Source organism: Coregonus lavaretus, assembly GCF_964263955.1.
Source record: "Coregonus lavaretus genome assembly, chromosome: 6".
Classification (NCBI taxonomy): Eukaryota; Metazoa; Chordata; class Actinopteri; order Salmoniformes; family Salmonidae; genus Coregonus; species Coregonus lavaretus.
Window position 1 is genome coordinate 9,475,197 of NC_139993.1, and position 20,249 is coordinate 9,495,445.

Here is a 20,249-nt window from a genome sequence, read left to right on the forward strand (position 1 = left end):
TCTCTCTCACTGTTCAAATAAACCTACCATTAAAATTATAGACTGATCATTTCTTTGTCAGTGGGCAAACGTACAAAATCAGCATATAAAAAAAAATTACAACAATAGTTATTTGTTTAGATAGTCAAGGATATGTTTGTATAATTCTAGAAAGTCCTAGAAAAAATGTAGGCCTATAGCCTATTTTCGTTTCCCTTATAATGAAAACATGACAGTGTAATCCATTTTATCAACTTTGTTTGTAGAATCGATTAGTAATAGAGTTCTAGTAATTAATAAAGTCCAGTAACAGCTTCTTTTGACAAAGTAGAAACAAAAAATATAATAATATAACCAGCCAGGTGCACAGGTGAAATTATTTGCTGTATTCCTAAACAAAAGCACCAGTGCATGGACAATTTTGTAAAGTATGAATTGCAGAAATAAATATGCCCAATGGACATACAAGAGTGCAATAAATGCTTAGAGTTCATCCATAGACATGTCCCACCTACTGTTTTATTTTCTGTGCGCATGAGCAACAGTACAATCTCTGATGTGCTGCAACATTTCCATGTCACATAAACTCGTCACTTTTTTCTACCCAAACCGTGCCATCCCTCCCAGACTCATGTCTCACGTGGCAGTTGGGATCACCGTCTCAGTTGGCTCTGTCTGGTTTTTCGGCGGTAGGCTCAGGCTTGAAGTCAACATCAGAATCAGATGAAGACTCTTCATCAGCAATGTCGATTTCAAGCTCAACATCATCCGACTCCAACTCATCTAAATTCTGCAGCATTTACAATGCTGTCAGTGCGTTTGGTTCGGCTTGCCATTGTGAACCACACACATTGTATGTTGTACTCAGTGTCTGATTTGACTCTCTGAGGGGAAATTATATACTATTTCCAGCCTTTCATAATAAAATAATTAGACCGTCCACAATTAGTCATCAAAATTACTGTATTGTTCTAAATTCAATCATCCTCTTCACCCTCATCATTCAGATCAATCACCTTCCTCATCATTCAGTTCATTGAAGTCACATGCACCATTATCCGTTTCTATCGCCCATTCATCCATTGATGACAGAATAGCATATTTTAACTTAAAGTTTATTACGTTACTAGTTTTTGCTTAGTAGCCAGAACAATGCTGCCACGTGAGTGGTCATGTGCTGAATGCATGGACAGCACGCATATTTTTGGAAAAAGTGCAATTTTGATCATGAGAGATATTTGACAAAGGTAAGTGTAATAGAAACTGCAGAATATGCTCTTTCTATAAAACAGTCCTGTAACAGCTTATTTTTACAAAGTAAAACGTAAAAGAGAATGCTGCTAACAAATAGGCATAAACTTGTCACGGATTCAGCCGAGGCTGCTCCTCCTCCTTGCTCGGGCAGGCTTCGGCGTTCGTCGTCCCCAGAGTACTAGCTGCTGCCGATCGATGTTTCGGTGTTTGTCTTGTTTGGTCTTTATTGTTTACACCTGTTTCCCATTATGTTGGATTGTATTCCCTATATTAACCCCTGTCTCTCATTGGTATTTTGTGTGTTATTGTTTGTTGTCATTCCGGCAGTTCTTGTATGTACGGGTCTTTGTGCTTTCCTCCCTGTTTGGAGGTTTGTTGTTTTGTACATTGATTTTACTGTGTTCAGTAAAAAACTTTGCCAGCCGCTCTGTGTCCTGTTTTGACTTCGCTACCGCATACACGTCGCGTGACAGAATAACACACCTTGACATGGAGTCAGCAGGAGCGGCAGTGCCAGCTGGATCACTGGAGGATCGCGTTATACAACAAGCGGCCATGATCCAGGATCTCGGCACGCCATGGAAGGGGTGATGAACACCTTGAGGCGATGGGAAAGAGGAGGTTTGCCCACACCTCCTCCAACGATACCACCACCATCAGCTATACCCATCGCTTCACCTCCGGAGTCCAGTGGGATTCGGCTCTCGCTCCCGAGGGCTTATGATGGCACCACGGCCGGGTGTCAGGGTTTCCTGCTCCAAGTGGAATTCTACCTGGCAACCATCCACCCGGTGCCCTCGAGATATGAGAGCGTGTCCGCCCTCCTGTCTGTCCGGCAAGGCACTGGAGTGGGCCAACGCCGAGTGGGGGGGAATAGACGCAGCTACAGTCAACTATGCGGAGTTCACCCGCCACTTCAGGGCGGTGTTCGATCATCCCCCAGAGGGGAAGGCGGCGGGTGAGTGTCTGTTCCACCTCAGACAGGGGAAGAGGAGCGCGCAGGAGTTCGCACTGGACTTCCGGACTCTGGCTGCCAATGCGGGATGGAATGAGAGGGCCCTCATCGACCACTACAGGTGCAGCCTAAGGGAGGACGTTCGTCGGGAGTTGGCCTGCAGGGACACCAACCTAAGCTTCGATCAGCTGGTGGACATGTCGATTCGCCTAGATACCCTATTGGCTACCCGCGGACGTCCGGAGTTGGGGCCGTCCATTCCATCCCCCAGCACTTCCGAGCCAAGCCCCATGGAGCTTGGGGGTGCTGGTGCTAGGGAGACCAGGAGAGAGACCAGGAGAGAGGCCATCCCCTGCACCAACTGTGGCCGCAGAGGACACACTGTGGTTCGGTGCTGGGGAGGGTCTCCTAGGAATCGAGGCAGTAGGCAACGCACTGATGAGTCATTCCAGGTGAGTAGGCACCCAACTCACCCAGAGCTCTCTGTTGTACATGTGTGTATTAAAGTTGTGTTTCCCGAGGTTTCTTCTCACTCCCAGCATAAGGCGCTAGTAGATTCAGGCGCAGCTGGGAATTTTATCGATCGCCGGTTCACGTATAAGTTAGGGATTCCTATTGTACCAGTTGATGTGCCCTTCCCCATCCATGCCCTAGATAGCCGCCCTTTGGGGTCGGGATTGATTAGGGAGGTCACAGCGCCACTTAAGATGAAGACGCAGGAGGGCCATGAGGAGATAATACAGTTGTATTTGATTGACTCTCCTGCGTTTCCCGTGGTGTTGGGGCTTCCCTGGTTAACATCTCATGACCCCAACATTTCATGGCAACAGAGGGCTCTCAAGGGATGGTCTGATCAGTGTGTCGGGCGGAGTGTAGGTGTTTCCAAAGGGGCAACGACGGTGGAAAGTCCGAACCAAATTCCCCCTAAATAGAAGGTGACTCAATTACCACCTCATCGACAGGGGGATTGTGTGATAGACCTCCAGGTAGGCGCTGCGCTTCCTCGTAGTCATGTGTATCCTCTGACTCAGGAGGAGACGGCAGCTATGGAGACATACGTCACCGAATCTCTGAGACAGGGATACATACGGCCGTCCACTTCCCCTGCGTCCTCGAGTTTCTTTTTTGTGAAGAAGAAGGATGGGGGTTTACGCCCGTGTATTGATTACCGTGGTCTCAATCAGATTACAATCAAATACAGCTATCCTCTCCCTCTGATTGCTAGTATGACAGAGTCATTACACGGGGCGCGATTCTTCACAAAATTGGATCTCAGGAGAGCGTACAACCTGGTGCGCATTAGGGAGGGAGATGAGTGGAAGACAGCATTCAGTACCACCTCGGGTCACTATGAGTACCTCGTCATGCCATACGGTTTAATGAATGCTCCTTTAGTCTTCCAATCATTTGTGGACGAGATTTTCCGGGATTTGCATGGACAGGGTGTAGTGGTGTATATTGATGACATTCTAATATACTCCGCTACACGAGCCGAGCATGTGTCCCTGGTGCGTCGGGTGCTGGGTAGACTGTTGGAGCATGACCTGTATGTGAAGGCGGAGAAATGTCTGTTTTTCCAGGAGTCCATCTCCTTCCTGGGACATCGGTTGTCCGCGTCAGGGGTGGAGATGGAGATTGACCGCGTTTCAGCCGTGCGTAATTGGCAGACTCCCACCACGGTGAAGGAGGTTAGGAGGTTTTTGGGTTTTGCCAATTACTACCGGAGGTTTATCCAGGGCTTTGGACAGGTAGCAGCTCCCATCACCTCCCTGCTAAAGGGGGGCCCGGTGCGTTTGCAGTGGTCGGCTGAGGCGGACAGGGCGTTTTGACATCTGAAGGACCTGTTCACCTCGGCTCCGGTGCTGGCACATCCGGATCCCTCTTTGGCGTTCCAAGTTGAGGTGGATTTGTCCGAGGCGGGGATCGGTGCTATACTGTCTCAGCGCTCGGGCACGCCTCCAAAACTCCGCCCCTGTGCTTTCTATTCCAAGAAGCTCAGTCCGGCAGAACACAATTATGACGTGGGGGACAGGGAGCTGCTAGCTGTGGTCCAAGCCCTGAAGGTGTGGAGGCATTGGCTTGAGGGGGCTAAACACCCTTTTCTCATTCTGACTGACCATCGTAACCTGGAGTACATCCGGGCAGCGAGGAGACTGTACCCTCGTCAGGCTAGTTGGGCCATCACTGTGCCCTTCGGAAGCCTCTTTATCGAGTGGGCATCCTATGCCGACTCGGCGCCCATGGAAGCAACTTCTTCCCATGAATCTTATCATGTTACCTAGCAAAAAATTGTCAGAATAAATCAAGAAATCTGTCATTAATTTCAGTTTAATTTCGAAGTCTAGTGTATTTAGTGTATTTCTGAAGTTTGATCATTTACGTGAAAACTGTCCATTATTAACTTGCTAGCTAAGCCTGAGCCAGTCACTTCATATGAAACAAAATAGAAACTAACCAACCAGGTAGTGACACACTAAACACAATGCTCCTTCCATAAGCAAGCTAGGTAGTAACATTAGTTTGTCACAATGAACACGTTTTAATGATGCAGCAAACAGCCTGCTTTGCCCCGAGTCAGTACAGTATCAAGTCTGCTGCTGCGTTGTGCGTTTACTAACGATTAGTTACCGGAGTGTAACTCCAGTTCTATGAGTGGAGCGGAGCCCCATAGGGGAGCTCTGCTCCTATTGGTTTACCCACTGCCCTAAGGCAGCACCAGCCTGAGACAAAATTATGCACACACCTGCAGCCAATAGGAGTACAGGTGTCCCTATAAGAGGGGATGCCTCCCCTCAATCAGCCTCCCGAGATATTTATCTTCAGCGAGACTAGAGAGGGTCGGCAGGGCCTTAAGTCCTATGGCGCTCCGCTCCACTCATAGAACTGGAGTTACACTCCGGTAACTAATCGTTCTATATCGTGGAGATCCGCCCCATAGGGGAGCTCTGCTCCTATTGGTTTAAGGCGGAGCGTAGCGCTCCAAAATGTACTCCCTGCCGAGCCCAACACTTCCCATCAAAATGAAAAGGTCAGGCCTACCAATGGCTGCAACCAATTCCCACAGTACTGCAACCACTGTAACCATACAAGTGTCACAATATACTGCGTCATCGGTTAAAAACCCGCCCCACCTAGTCCAACACCAATAACTAGTGGGCAGATCACCAGAATACAGGCCATACTAATCTGTACTAGCAGATAGATGGTACCTTAATATCCTGTCACAATAATACCGACCCCTAATGGAATGACACAGAGTGTCACTCTACATTGTGTATACGGTAGGCCGCCTCACTCAATCAATGGAATCCCAGAGATTAGTAGGCAGATCCCAGAACATGATTCATACTAATCTGAACAAGCAAATAGATGACGTCACATTCCGTCAAATTGTCATGACCGGTCTAATAGTATCGTAACCCAGGTTACTACTATTATCCCTCATCATTCCGCCTCAATCCAGTGAATCACTGGTGGGCAGATCAATACATGCCCTCTACTGTACTGAACCTGTCAGTCAGGAGTCATGTCAAAAAATTATGTCCTACTATCAGAAGCGGACCTGAAGGAGACCTGTCTCCACAGTCCTGCATTCCTCTCTCCTAGCTCAAGTTCTCCATTCAGCTACGCTGAGTACAGACTGAGCCAAAGAGTTAGAAGACATATCCAAGAAATAGAAACTGATAAATGGAGACGGTGTTGACCATGACGCCGCTCTACATATATCCTCTACCCCGGTTCCTCTGAGAAGGACAGTAGAAGCTGCTACTCCACGAGTGGAGTGAGTTCTTATACCCTCAGGCAATTGTCGCCCCGCTGCCTCATAAGCTGTCTCAATGCCCTCACAAAGCCAATGAGACAGACGCTGTTTCGAAAGTGGTCTACCTAGGGCAGCCGCACCATGACACACAAACAGCTGAGGCGATGACCTAATCGCTGCTGTGCGCTCAACGTAACACGCCAAGGCGCGCACTGGGCACAGGCGATGGAGCCTCTCCTCACTCCTCTCCCTATGAGGAGGGGGAGAAAAAGCCCACAGCTCCATGGTCTGTGATCTATATGAACTCTTAATAACCTTCGGCACAAATGCCGGGTTAGGACGTAACACCGCTCTGCTCAGATCGCCATTAATGGCCAGGCAGTCGGGTCTCGTCGAAAGAGCACACAAATCACTGACACGCTTAGCAGTAGTCAAAGCGAGCAACAGTGCCGTCTTCATAGACAGCATCTTGAGGGGTATTTGATTCAATGGCTCGAACGGCGACTTACATAGCGCTTCGAGTACCAAAGCCAAATCCCACTGAGGAAGCGTGGCCTAGGCGTTGGCCTAAGCCGCCGCGTTCCCAATAAGAAACGTTTCATTAGAGGGTGGCTGAAGACATTGTCTCTGCCAAACCCCTCGTGACAAGCTGAAATCTTGTCAAACATAAGCTGTAGGAAAGAGAGAACACTCTCAACCTGACAGCTCATGGGGTCTACACCTTGTGTGACACACCATCATGAAAACACGTTCCATCTACTGGCATACATCCTGGAAGTGGAACTGGCACGTGAACCCTGTATGGTCCTGATCACTGCATCAGATAACCCACGGCGCTCTAGCCTGTCCCTCTCAGCAGCCAAGCCTTCAGTGGTTGGCCGATTATGGGCAACTGCCCTATCGAACCCCCCGCCTGAGACAATGCGTCCCGTCGATGTGGAATTGGCCAAGGTGGCGCAATCAACATCTGACTCATCTCCGCAAACCAAGGAGCCCCTGGGCGATCGGGGGCTATCAATATCACTGACAGCCCTCCTGACCTCACCCTGGCTAACAGTGGGAGAATGCAGGACAGCGGAGGGAATGCATACAGATGCAGCCTGCTATGTGAAACACTCCTTATACCTGAAGTGTTATTTGTACCTACCCTAAGTGCCTGTTCAGCAACGCACCCCTGGTGGGCTGAACGGCGCTCAGAGTGGTAAGAGAGAGAGGGTGAGATATGAACGCTCTCGGACGTATTATGGAAAAGGGGCTCTTTTTTGACAAAGTCAGGTGGAGCCAACTCTTTATTGTACACATCACATAAAGCATTATCATCATCACCCATCCCTTCAACCGAAGGGTGGGGGGGAACAGTGGCCACGTTCGATCCCGACGTGTCCTCCATCCACTCCCCCACGTCCCGTAATGTGCGCCTCCTCTTGTGGCCTCCCTTTGGGTGCCAGGTCGGCGTTCTCACCACTTCTCTCGCCGGCTGTGTCAATGGGGCCACCGTGGCTGCTGGGGGGGCCGAGCCCGCTCTCCTGCCTCCTGTAGCTGCCGACTGGCGCCGGATACGCCGCCTCGCTGTAGACCCCTGTCTACCCTGGGCGGCGGAAGTGGACGGTCTTTGGGTTTGGGGTGCAGGGCCTAACCTCCCTGCCAGTGGCAGGTGTCTGGCCAGCTGCTTCTTCTCCTCGTCCAGCCTCGAAAACCTCTGTCGCCTCTTTGACGGCGACTCCGAAGAGCCCGTCGTCAGAGAGGGGGGCGTTCAAGAGGGACATCCTGTCTGCCTCTTTCATGGTCGTCAGAGACAACCAGAGGTGTCGCTCCACGACCACCGAAGTGGCCATGGACCTCCCCGAGCAGACGGCCGAAGCCTGTGTTAGGTGCAAGATGGCGCCAGAAATTCTGGACGCTTCCTCCACCTCCTCTGGTTCCAGCTCAGTCTTACCAGTGGTTAAACGGGACAGAGTGGCTGCCAAGAGGGCAATGTTATTGGCTGCTGCTACAGCCTGGGCTCCCAAATTGAAGGACTTCTCTAACAGCTGTGCTGTGAGACGGTCTTTCTGAGATGGTAGAGTGGCCTTTTTGGAAGAGGGCCAAGGACTCGAACCCGGTACGAGATACGCCGCCATGGCGCTCTCTAACCTGGGGATTCCTCTTGCTGGGCCCTGGAACCTTCCCTCCACTCTAGTGAATGGGAGGGACGATTTAGCCGGCGAACGCTCCGCTGAAGGTGCCTCCCATGAGCCCTCGACGTACTTGGCCAATGAAGGCATGGCTGGAGCCAGTGGCTCTGCCGCTCTCCTTGGCCTGGAATAAGGGCCGCCCTCCATTAAATCAACCTCCGGTGCGGAGGGAATAGGGGGCAGCGCTATTTCCAGCCGTCTGGCAGCTCTCTCAATGAGTCCGGGAAAGTCCGACCTCAGAGAAGCTGTGGCGAAGGACAGGGCTTCTGATTTCTCAGAGCCTGTGTCGTCATCACCATAGGAACTACAGGCCCTCTCACTAACCAAAGGAAAGGGGGGCTTGAACGTATGAGGGATGGGGTCAGACTGTTCCATTGGAATGCCTGCCTCCTCCTCATAGTCCCCATCATCTCCAGAATCTGCGCCGTCAGATGACGCCTCTGAAGCAGAGGCTAAAATTGACAACACATCTTCTAGAGGGATATCCTCCCTGAAAAATGGCCAGCGCTACTTCCTCTCCTTTATAGAAAGGAGGGCGCAGGAGGCGCAGTTAGGGGGACTGCTGACGCCCTCTTTGGCATGCTGAGACCCCAAACACACGAAACATAAGTCGTGGGAGTCGCCAGCCGCCATGGAGGAGCATCTGCATTGAGCTCTGAAAAGCGCTTTTGGGGGTGGAAAATCTCCTGGTGTGCTCATTTCTGGGACGACGTCGATGAACTGGAAATCGACGGCATATCTCGTTCTGAGTCTTTCTTCGTGTCTTCTTGGCTTCTCCAGTCTACTCCAGTCGCTGAAGATACAGTGAGGAAAATAAGTATTTAGTCAGCCACCAATTGTGCAAGTTCTCCCACTTAAAAAGATGAGAGAGGCCTGTAATTTTAATCATAGGTACACATCAACTATGACAGACAAAATGAGGAAAAAAAAATCCAGAAAATCACATTATAGGATTTTTAATGAATTTATTTGCAAATTATGGTGGAAAATATGTATTTGGTCAATAACAAAAGTTTCTCAATACTTTGTTATATACCCTTTGTTGGCAATGACACAGGTCAAACGTTTTCTGTAAGTCTTCACAAGGTTTTCACACACTGTTGCTGGTATTTTGGCCCATTCCTCCATGCAGATCTCCTCTAGAGCAGTGATGTTTTGGGGCTGTCGCTGGGCAACACGGACTTTCAACTCCCTCCAAAGATTTTCTATGGGGTTGAGATCTGGAGACTGGCTAGGCCACTCCAGGACCTTGAAATGCTTCTTACGAAGCCACTCCTTCGTTGCCCGGGCGGTGTGTTTGGGATCATTGTCATGCTGAAAGACCCAGCCACGTTTAATCTTCAATGCCCTTGCTGATGGAAGGAGGTTTTCACTCAAAATCTCACGATACATGGCCACATTCATTCTTTCCTTTACACGGATCAGTCGTCCTGGTCCCTTTGCAGAAAAACAGCCCCAAAGCATGATGTTTCCACCCCCATGCTTCACAGTAGGTATGGTGTTCTTTGGATGCAACTCAGCATTCTTTGTCCTCCAAACATGACGAGTTGAGTTTTTACCAAAAAGTTATATTTTGGTTTCATCTGACCATATGACATTCTCCCAATCCTCTTCTGGATCATCCACTCCACTCTAGCAAACTTCAGACGGGCCTGGACATGTACTGGCTTAAGCAGGGGGACACGTCTGGCACTGCAGGATTTGAGTCCCTGGCGGCGTAGTGTTACTGATGGTAGGCTTTGTTACTTTGGTCCCAGCTCTCTGCAGGTCATTCACTAGGTCCCCCCGTGTGGTTCTGGGATTTTTGCTCACCGTTCTTGTGATCATTTTGACCCCACAGGGTGAGGTCTTGCATGGAGCCCCAGATCGAGGGAGATTATCAGTGGTCTTATATGTCTTCCATTTCCTAATAATTGCTCCCACAGTTGATTTCTTCAAGCCAAGCTGCTTACCTATTGCAGATTCAGTCTTCCCAGCCTGGTGCAGGTCTACAATTTTGTTTCTGGTGTCCTTTGACAGCTCTTTGGTCTTGGCCATAGTGGAGTTTGGAGTGTGACTGTTTGAGGTTGTGGACAGGTGTCTTTTATACTGATAACAAGTTCAAACAGGTGCCATTAATACAGGTAACGAGTGGAGGACAGAGGAGCCTCTTAAAAAATAAGTTACAGGTCTGTGAGAGCCAGGAATCTTGCTTGTTTGTAGGTGACCAAAGACTTATTTTCCACCATAATTTGCAAATAAGTTCATAAAAAATCCTACAATGTTGTTTTCTGGAATTTCTTTTCTCAATTTGTCTGTCATAGTTGATGTGTACCTATGATGAAAATTACAGGCCTCTCTCATCTTTTTAAGTGGGAGAACTTGCACAATTGGTGGCTGACTAAATACTTTTTTTCGCCACTGTAAAGTGAGGCTGATTGAGGGGAGGCATACCCTCTTATAGGGACACCTGTACTCCTATTGGCTGCAGGTGTGTGCATAATTTTGTCTCAGGCTGATGCTGCCTTAGGGCAGTGGGTAAACCAATAGGAGCAGAGCTCCACGATATAGAACGATAGTTACCGGAGTTGTAACTCCAGTTCTATGAGTGGAGCGGAGCCCCATAAGGGAGCTGCCTAGGCAGCGAATAGCCTGAGAAAATATTATGCACACACCTGCAGCCAATAGGAGTACAGGTGTCCCTATATAAAGGGATGCTTCCCCTCAATCAGCCTCCCAAATAATTATCTTCAGCGAGACAGGAGGGTCGGCAGGGCCTTAAGTCCTATGGGGCTCCGCTCCACTCATAGAACTGGAGTTACAACTCCGGTAACTATTGTTCTGTATGATAGCCACATTTTCAGTTAATTAGCATTTCATTTTTGAGGAGTACTTACAGGCGAATCTGTTGATAAAAGTTACCTTGTCCAAGAGAGATTTGTGCGGTTATCAAAACGTCACACCGGGATAAGCCTACACAAAACACAGACCTTATATGAAGTAGTTTTTCCTCTACGGAAAAACGATTGGAACCATTTCCGTGTTTTACTGCTAGCTAAGGATGTTGGCCACTGCACTTACAGTGGGGAAAAAAAGTATTTAGTCTGCCACCAATTGTGCAAGTTCTCCCACTTAAAAAGATGAGAGAGGCCTGTAATTTTCATCATAGGTACACGTCAACTATGACAGACAAAATGAGAAGAAAAAAATCCAGAAAATCACATTGTAGGATTTTTTATGAATTTATTTGCAAATGATGGTGGAAAATAAGTATTAAGAGATTGTGCATGGGTGTGTTGTGAAGGAGTGTTGACAGCAGCTTGCACAGTGGTCAGGTGAGTTGGTGAAACAACTACAGTGCCCTCAAAGTATTCACACCCCTTGACTTTTTCCACATTTTGTTATTACATTTAGATTTTGTGTCACTGATCTACACACAATACCCCATCATGTCAAAGTGGAATTATGTTTTTAGAAATGTTTACAAATTAATACAAATGGAAAGGTGAAATGCCATGAGTCAATAAGTATTCAACCCCTTTGTTTTGGCAAGCCTAAATTACTTCAGGAGTAAAAATGTGCTTAACAAGTCAGATAAGTTGCATGGACTAACTGTGTGCAATAATGGTGTTTAACATGATTTTTTAATGACTACCCCATCTCTGTACCCCACACATACAATTTATCTGTAAGGTCTCTCAGTCAAGCAGGGTGGTGGCGGCATCATGTTATGGGTATGCTTGTCATCGGCAGGGACAAGGGAGTTTTTTAGGATAAAAATAAAAGGAATAGGGCTAAGAACAGGCAAAATCCTAAAGGAAAATCTGTTTCAGTCTGCTTTCCTACAGACACTGGGAGACAAATCCACCTTTCAGGAGGACAATAACCTGAAACGCAAGGCCAAATATACACGGAGTATACCAAACATTAGGAACATCTTCTATGGCAAGACTTGAAAATGGCTATCTAGCAATAATCAACAACCAACTTGAAAGAGCTTGAAGAATATTTTAAAGAATAATGGGTAAATATTGTACAATCCTGGTTTGTAAAGCTCTTAGAGACTTACCCAGAAAGACAGCTGTAATCGCTGCCAAAGTTGATTCTAACATGCATTGACTCAGGGGGTTGAATACTTACCTAATCAAAATATATTCGTATTTTATTTTCCATTAATTAAAAAAAAAAAGTAGAATTTTTGTGCCACTTTGTAACAACAAAATGTGGAAAACGTCAAGGGGTGTGAATACTTTTTGAAGGCACTGTATTTCTCCTTTAACATGCGTGTGAAAGAGACATACTGTGTAAGTAGATATTGCTAATTAGTGTAGATCATTTTGTTACTAGCACATATATATATTCATAAGAGATAGATTAAGGAGTTTGTGGTTATTTTGAGAGGTTCACCAACTACACAGCTGTAACCTGCTGCTGAAATCGAAAATCTGTAAATTAGTCAGACAGACCAGAGAATAGATAGAATCTGTGTTGATCCTAAACCTAAACACAAATTACCATTCATTTCACAACTGCAGCTATTTTTCCATGTCTGTTCTGCAGGGCAAATATATTTATTTTTGACTCTCAAGACACCCTCATGAGAACAAAAACTACGTAAAATGCTGATGAGGCCCATATATGCACTTCCCACCCGTTATAGTTGCTGTTGGTTTCTGCATTAGGGGGACTACAGGGGACAACTCTTTGTTTGTTTGGTGTTAAGGTTCATTCATCATAAAGTCATTTCTCCAGCCTATTATATTACAGGAGTACCTCAGGACAGACCAAAACAATAAATGTGATAAAGATGCACTGAAACACGAGGAGAGAGAAATGATTTGGCTGAATGCAGATCCAAACGCCTTATGAGGAGAAATGTAGGTGTTGGAATGCTACCTATCCTGACTGACGTCTTAAAGGAGGATCTAAAGTATGTAACACATGGTGCTATGACTGTCATTCATCTGGAGTCTGTAGGTGTGTTTCTCTCAAAGCTGTGGCTCAGCAGGGAGGGAGGTCCCTTTGGTGCAGTAAAAAATAAAGCAGTCAATTTCAAAGTGCGAATGGCACCATCAAGCAAACTGTTCTATGAGCCATAATGCCTGGGTCTTGTTCTGCTGATAAACTGGGTCAGATAGGCTTTGCCTTCAGAAAGTATTCATACCCCTTGACTTGATTTCCCCCCCTCAGTTTGGTCAGAGGTCCAGCTCTAGGCAGTCTGGGTAGTTCTATATTTTTTATCAATTTCCCAATGATAGAGACCAATGTGCTCTTGGAAGCTTTCAACACTCTAGAAATTGTTTTATACCCTTCCCCAGATATGCCTTGTCACAATTCTACCTCAGAGATCTACGGACAGTTCCATGGACTTCATGGTATAGTTTCTGCTCTTCAAAAAGAAAAGGAAAGCTGCACACTCTAGGAGCTCAGATGCAATAATGTAATATCTTAATAACCAACGTTTCGACAGACAAGCTGTCTTCATCAGGGTATAATGACAAACACTGCGGGTCACTGGTTTATATAGTGTGAAAGGACACACGCAGGTGTCTGTAATCATGGCCGGGTGTGGCCTAATAGCATTGGCCAATTAACAGATAAAAACAACATACAAAAAACATGGATAGCATACGATCATAGATACTTAGCTACATAGGCACACAACATTTACAATGAATAGCAAAATCACAAGAATGGCTTCAAATCAAAGTCTACGTTGAGACCGAAGGGAGCAAGGGTCTGCTCTGACATGCACTATCAACTGTGGGACCTCAAATAGACAGGTGTGTTTATTTCTAAATCATGTCCAAACAATGGAATTGGCCACAGGTGGACTCCAATCAAGTTGTAGCAACGGCTCAAGGATGATCAAAGGAAATTGGATGCAACTGAGTGCAATTGGGAGGGTCATAGCAAAAGGGGTGTGAATACTTGTGTAAATTAGATATTGCTGCATTTAATTTGAAATACATTTGCATATATTTCAAAAACATGTTTTCACTTTGTCATTATGGGGTATTGTGTGTAGATTGGTGAGAAAAAAATACATATTTAACCAATTTTGAATTTAGGCTGTAACAACAAAATGGGGAATAAGTCAAGGGGTATGAATACTTTCTCTAGGCACTGTACGTTAAGTATTTAATCCAAAGTTGTGTGAAGCTGGTCAATTTTACACACTATCAGATATAGAGGAGCGCCTTCCTCATAAAATGGCAGCTTTAGTCAAGATGGAATTCACAGTGAATAGTTCTGATCCATTGTTGTGGCTGGTAACAAACAGATTATCAGGTCAACATAGAGTAGACTACAAGTTTGACAGCTTTTCTATACTAGTTTAAGCATTATAGTCAATCTATAATGTTATTGTTCTCTGCGATATCATCATGAAACAGAACAAATATAATAGCCAAGAATCAAGGAAATTAAGTTGTATTTTATCCATTACACAAACATTTGTAAAACCCTAAAAGCAGACAGAAAGAAATATACAGGATGTGCATTCTGAAAACAGAACATAATTGCTCAAATTAAGCGGAAAAAACAGGACAACGAAGACATGGTCTCTTGCTGTGAATAAATAATTCCTCAAGTCAAGTCCTTTTCATGGTAAAATGTCTTCTTGAAGACAATGCTAGTTGTATTGAGGGAGCTTGGTGTCTTGATCCCGTTTGTGATGCTCTTCTTCAAAAGTCTTTGTAATGCAACAACCTGAAATGTAGTAGAGAAAAATCTACCAAATTAATATTATTCAAATATCTTTCTTAGATTTATTTATTTGTATCAAAAAAATCACCCAGTGTTGATTTTATTTTCTGCTTTCCGAAAATAAAATATTCAGGAAAAACAAGACTCGCCTGAAGAGAGGGGCATGGCCCTTGTTGTTGGCCAGGGAGAAGGAGCCGCTGTTTGGGGAGAAGTCCAGGCAGTGGGCCCTGTAAATGGTTTTCCTCTGGAACATGGGGAAGTTCGAGAACACTGTGAAGCTGGGGATATGAACCTGAAATGATAAGGGTAGATACATTGATGACAGTAAAAGAGAGACATGGTTTTACTTCATTTAAAATCAATTCAAACTTTATTCATATCCAAGTCATGCTTTAATAAAACCTCTTATATACATTATAGCTGTAATGATGACAAAGACAACATTAGGTTGGTTTGTGTGTGTGTGAGAGAGACTGACCAATCGGGCAGCCTCGTCGTCAGCCCTGGAGGCGATGGCCAGGATCTCGGAGGTGGGGTTGAAGCGGAGAGAGGTGGCAGAGGTCACCAGGTTCATGATGGCCTTCAGAGGCTTGGGGTTGTTCTGCCGCATACACACCTCCTGGGAGTACACGTTCACCACACCTGCCGCTGACCTGAGATAATAGAAATGGTAGAAAATGTATGTGAAAAACTTGAGTGTGCTACAGGTATCCTAGGTATTTCTATATAAAAAAAAATAATTGGGTCGTTCCACTAAATGGGTGCCTTTTGATATTGTAAGTAGAAATTGTGTACAAATCTTACATTTTAAAAGCCTGTTATATTAAATGACATGTCCTTTAACATAGACCACATTATATGAATAAAGACTTGCTAAAGTGCCAACATTTCTGCATTATGACATGTCCCTTCGTCAACCATGTGTCACCTCTAGGAAGATTTTAACTCACTTAACCCCAACATTTCTCCAAGTTTCACCATCATTGTACAGCCCTAGTTATTTTGTTGCTTTGACAAAGTCATTTCTGAAGATGATTTATTTAATGTTATTAATTTATGTCTGTCCCTCATTTTAAGATCAACCATGTTACTTGAACTGAATTCTCGTTTTAATAAAATTAAACTATTCCTTTTTAATATTTCCCCCCCCCAAAAAAACATAGAACATCTAACAGTCAAATCGTAGAGTAAAAGCAGGTGAACTGGTTCTACTCTTTTTGGCCATTTTCTGGTGTTTTGTGGTGGAAAACTGAGTGGGTCGAGCATAACACGTCAACCCTGTAATCCATAGATAGACAGGCTAGTCATTTTCTAACTTACTTTTTGCATTTAATTAACACTAATTAACACTTCCTGTTGCACAAAACAAGATTCCATTCCCCCTGTCACCATGAAATGTATGGCTGATTAAAGATGAAATCATCAACCCTGTTATGCTCAACCCTGTTACTTTATTTGGCACTTAATAGGCACTTACTATAATTGTTTTATTTAACCTCTTAAAAGTGGGAAAACATGTTTTTTATTAAGTTGAATGTGCTCTTTATGACAATGTTAAAATTTGTTACTTCTTAAAAAAGGCACCTAATTGGTGGAACAACCCAATTATCCTGAAGGTTTTGTGACAGAATCATGCATAAAATCTAAAGAAGACATGTGAAGTAAGACAAACAGGACAATACAAACATTGCAATGGTTTGATCACAAAACGACAGAGTCAATCGCTGCTGAATCATATCAGCAAGGAAATGGATGAATGAATAAATGAGCTACTCACCAACAACCTTATGAAAACAAAATGGCTGACTCACCCGCAGGCCAGATACTGTACGTTCCTGGATGCAGCTATGGAGGTCCCACTCACACAGCCATCATCTGTGAACCTGTTCAGGCATTTACTGCTCCTCATGTCCCATATGTACACCTCACCCTCCTCTGCAACATCAAAAAGGTTTAGTACATACAGGTACCCATGTACAGCTTTAAAAGTGCAATATGCAGAAATCGCTCCGCCATTTCCTTTTTGCTAAAATGCTAGTGACAAAACAAGCAGTGGTCGCCAATGCAGTGGTCACTTTCTGAGTCGAAATGCAAGCCAAGATTTTTTTTTTTGGAACATGACAAAAAACAGAAGCCTATATATGAAACATTAACCAATTCAAAATTGTTCTGTAGCAATGAGGTTTGTAGTACGCTATAGGCCCAATACATTATCACTGAATATTGGCTATGCTTGAACTGCCCTGCCAATGTTGTTCTTCTCAGATCTGTTTGAAATTATATTTCAAAATTGTAGGTATATGATCACACTGGTAATAGATCATTTGCTGTATTACTTAAGGCACAGCTGAGTGAGCATAATCATTTGCTTTTATTTATTTTACTGGACTGATGGCCTGCATCTGATGATCACTCTGAGGGGAAGGAGAGAGCAGCGGTGAGGCTGCCTCTCACCAGAAAAGGGGACACAGTCTTCCAGCTGATGGAGAAACTCAAGTCGCACTGCATTATTTCTGCCTCATGCACCAATTCATGTTGTTAATACGATGGCCAGTTGAAGTGAAATATTACTCGATATAAAAAAGAGTCACGCCACTAATAACACTTTGCTATACTGGTTGTAGTGTGAGTGGAAGTAGGGAGAATGCGCATCGACAGTGCTGAATAACAACTTAAACTTACTCATAAAAACAGCAGCGCTTTGCTGTATTCGTTGAGTCTCTCTCAAGTCATGGTTTTAAACATTTAGACATTTCACAGTATCAACTTTGCTGTGCGCTCGAGGCTTCTTTTTACAGTCTATGGCTCGAGGAAACTGTGCAGACACAGTGATCTGAGCTATCTGATTGGCCAGCGGTAGGCCTGTATTTGCTCTCTGGGCCTGCCGGGTAAGTGGAGTTCTACCTTCAGACACATGACATTTTTCAAAACGGGAACACTTTGCCTTCCCAGTGCTAGGGCTGCTCAATCAAGTGCCCCTACCGCCAACTGCACAAAACAAACACATAAAATAGGAACACAAGGCTTTATCGTTGTTTCTATACAGAAATGTTTGGTGACCGACTAGGAATACCTTGAAGATTGACTGGTTGGTGACCACTGGTGTAGAGAATCATTGTATCATCTGAACCGCTGTTAAATATATTTTCCATAAACAAAAATATTGTATTTTCAGCTGTTTGAAGTTGGTGTACAAAACCGAAAGTAAAAGACACAAAAACAAATCTACCGCTTCTTAGACTTGCTTTCAAAGAGAGTGACAGATCTATAACTCACATTTCTATGTGAATTTGGTCAGGTCGCCCAAAAAGTTACATATTGCAGCTTTAACTAAAATCATCTAAAAAAAGGCTTTAGGATGTGATTGGGATGTGGCTGTGTGTCTTTTTAGACCAGGGTAAAACCCACCAGAATTGGTGAAGACTTTGCTGCCGTCGTGGGAGAAAGACACTCCCGTAATGTTTCCGTTGATCTTCATGCTTTTCACTACCTCCTTTGTCTGAAAAAAACAACAATGAGAAAATACTGACATTTATGCAATGCATGTGGTTGTCACATCATTTTTCATTATGAAGCTTACCGTTAGTTCCAAGTCACATGGTGTTTGGCTTACAAGCACACAACGACGAGAGACCGGAGCCTTGTGAGTCACTCAATGTTTTGCACCACGTGCCAGGTGATCTAGGGGTGGCAGGTAGCCTGGCGGGTAGGAGCATTGGGCCAGTAACCGAAAGGTTGCTGGATCGAATCCCCGAGCTGACAGGGCAAAAATCTGTCGCTCTGCCCCTTAGCAAGGCAGTTAAACCCACTGTTCCCCGGCCGCCATTGACATGGATGTTGATTAAGGCAGCCCCCCGCACCTCTCTGATTCAGAGGGGTTGGGTTAAATGCAGAAGACACATTTCAGTTGAATACATTCAGTTGAAAAACTGACTAGGTATCCCCCTTTGCCCTAGTTACACCACTAAATGTTTGCTAGATATCTTCTAACTATTAAGTTAACTGTCTAAAATTTGCTAAAAACAAGCTTCTCTTGGTAACAGCAGAGAATCTCCTCCTGGATCAAGAGCGTTGCCGTCTAATATTGTGCAGCAAACTGTGTATCATTTTTTTGTTACTTGTATAACTTTGAGATGGGATGTCTGTCCTGCAAATAATTTAGGTCAGAGACTGTATAAAATGTTCACAATGAGATTTTACGTGTACTTGTTAGCATTAATAACCTTCGGATTACAGAGGCTCAGTGGGGTTTGTGTTCAGTGCCAGTATTGCCGAATATCCTGGGACTACCTTACAGCCAACAGGTTAGATTACTACCCAACAGGTTAGATTACTACCCAACAGCCAACAGGTTAGATTACTACCTTACAGCCAAGAGGATATATTACTACCTTACAGCCAACAGGTTAGATTACTACCTTACAGCCAACAGGTTAGATTACTACCCAACAGCCAACAGGTTAGATTACTACCTTACAGCCAACAGGTTAGATTACTACCTTACAGCCAACAGGATAGATTACTACCCTACAGCCAACAGGATAGATTACTACCCTACAGCCAACAGGTTAGATTACTACCCAACAGCCAACAGGATAGATTACTATCCAACAGCAAACAGGTTAGATTACTACCCAACAGCCAACAGGATAGATTACTATCCAACAGCAAACAGGTTAGATTACTACTTTACAGCCAACAGGATAGATTACTACCTTACAGCCAACAGGTTAGATTACTACCCTACAGCCAACAGGTTAGATTACTATCCAACAGGTTAGATTACTACCTTACAGCCAACAGGTTAGATTACTACCTTACAGCCAACAGGATAGATTACTACCTTACAGCCAACAGGATAGATTACTACCTTACAGCCAACAGGATAGATTACTACCCAACAGCCAACAGGATATATTACTATCCAACAGCAAACAGGTTAGATTACTACCTTACAGCCAACAGGATAGATTACTACCCAACAGCCAACAGGTTAGATTACTACCTAACAGCCAACAGGTTAGATTACTACCTTACAGCCAACAGGATAGATTACTACCCAACAGCCAACAGGTTAGATTACTACCTTACAGCCAACAGGTTAGATTACTACCCAACAGCCAACAGGTTAGATTACTACCTTACAGACAACAGGTTATATTACTACCTTACAGCCAACAGGATAGATTACTATCCAACAGGTTAGATTACTACCTTACAGCCAACAGGTTAGATTACTACCTTACAGCCAACAGGATAGATTACTACCCAACAGCCAACAGGATAGATTACTATCCAACAGCAAACAGGTTAGATTACTACCTTACAGCCAACAGGATATATTACTACCTTACAGCCAAGAGGATAGATTACTACCTTACAGCCAAGAGGATAGATTACTACCTTACATCCAACAGGTTAGATTACTACCTTACAGCCA

General features: G+C 44.7%; 2 protein-coding genes across 2 annotated transcripts in view; both read right to left on the reverse strand.

Annotated features, from left to right (window-relative positions):
* Nucleotides 1–20,249, reverse strand: part of LOC311130362 (U3 small nucleolar RNA-associated protein 18 homolog) — a gene marked incomplete at its 3' end in the record, with an annotated part of 96,604 nt that overhangs the window by 21,627 nt on the left and 54,728 nt on the right. The gene's annotated exons all lie outside the window — the stretch shown is intronic.
* On the reverse strand, nt 13,528–19,299 carry LOC311131115 (U3 small nucleolar RNA-associated protein 18 homolog). Its single transcript, XM_084163926.1, has 5 exons — nt 18,218–19,299; nt 16,621–16,744; nt 15,288–15,462; nt 14,959–15,101; nt 13,528–14,812 (listed from the first exon to the last, which is right to left on the reverse strand). Exons 1-5 carry the CDS (start codon nt 18,339–18,341, stop codon nt 14,788–14,790), a joined length of 591 nt encoding a protein of 196 aa, XP_084020052.1. The 5' UTR covers nt 18,342–19,299; the 3' UTR covers nt 13,528–14,787.

What these genes read in the sequence shown, in the direction of transcription:
- LOC311131115 (XM_084163926.1), bottom strand. Translation starts at nt 18,341, where the DNA reads ATGTCAGTATTTTCTCATTGTTGTTTTTTTCAGACAAAGGAGGTAGTG. An exon ending in ACGACGAGGCTGCCCGATTG is followed by an intron (nt 15,102 to 15,287) that starts GTCAGTCTCTCT and finishes TTATCATTTCAG; the next exon opens with GTTCATATCCCCAGCTTCAC. An exon ending in GGCCATGCCCCTCTCTTCAG is followed by an intron (nt 14,813 to 14,958) that starts GCGAGTCTTGTT and finishes ACTACATTTCAG; the next exon opens with GTTGTTGCATTACAAAGACT.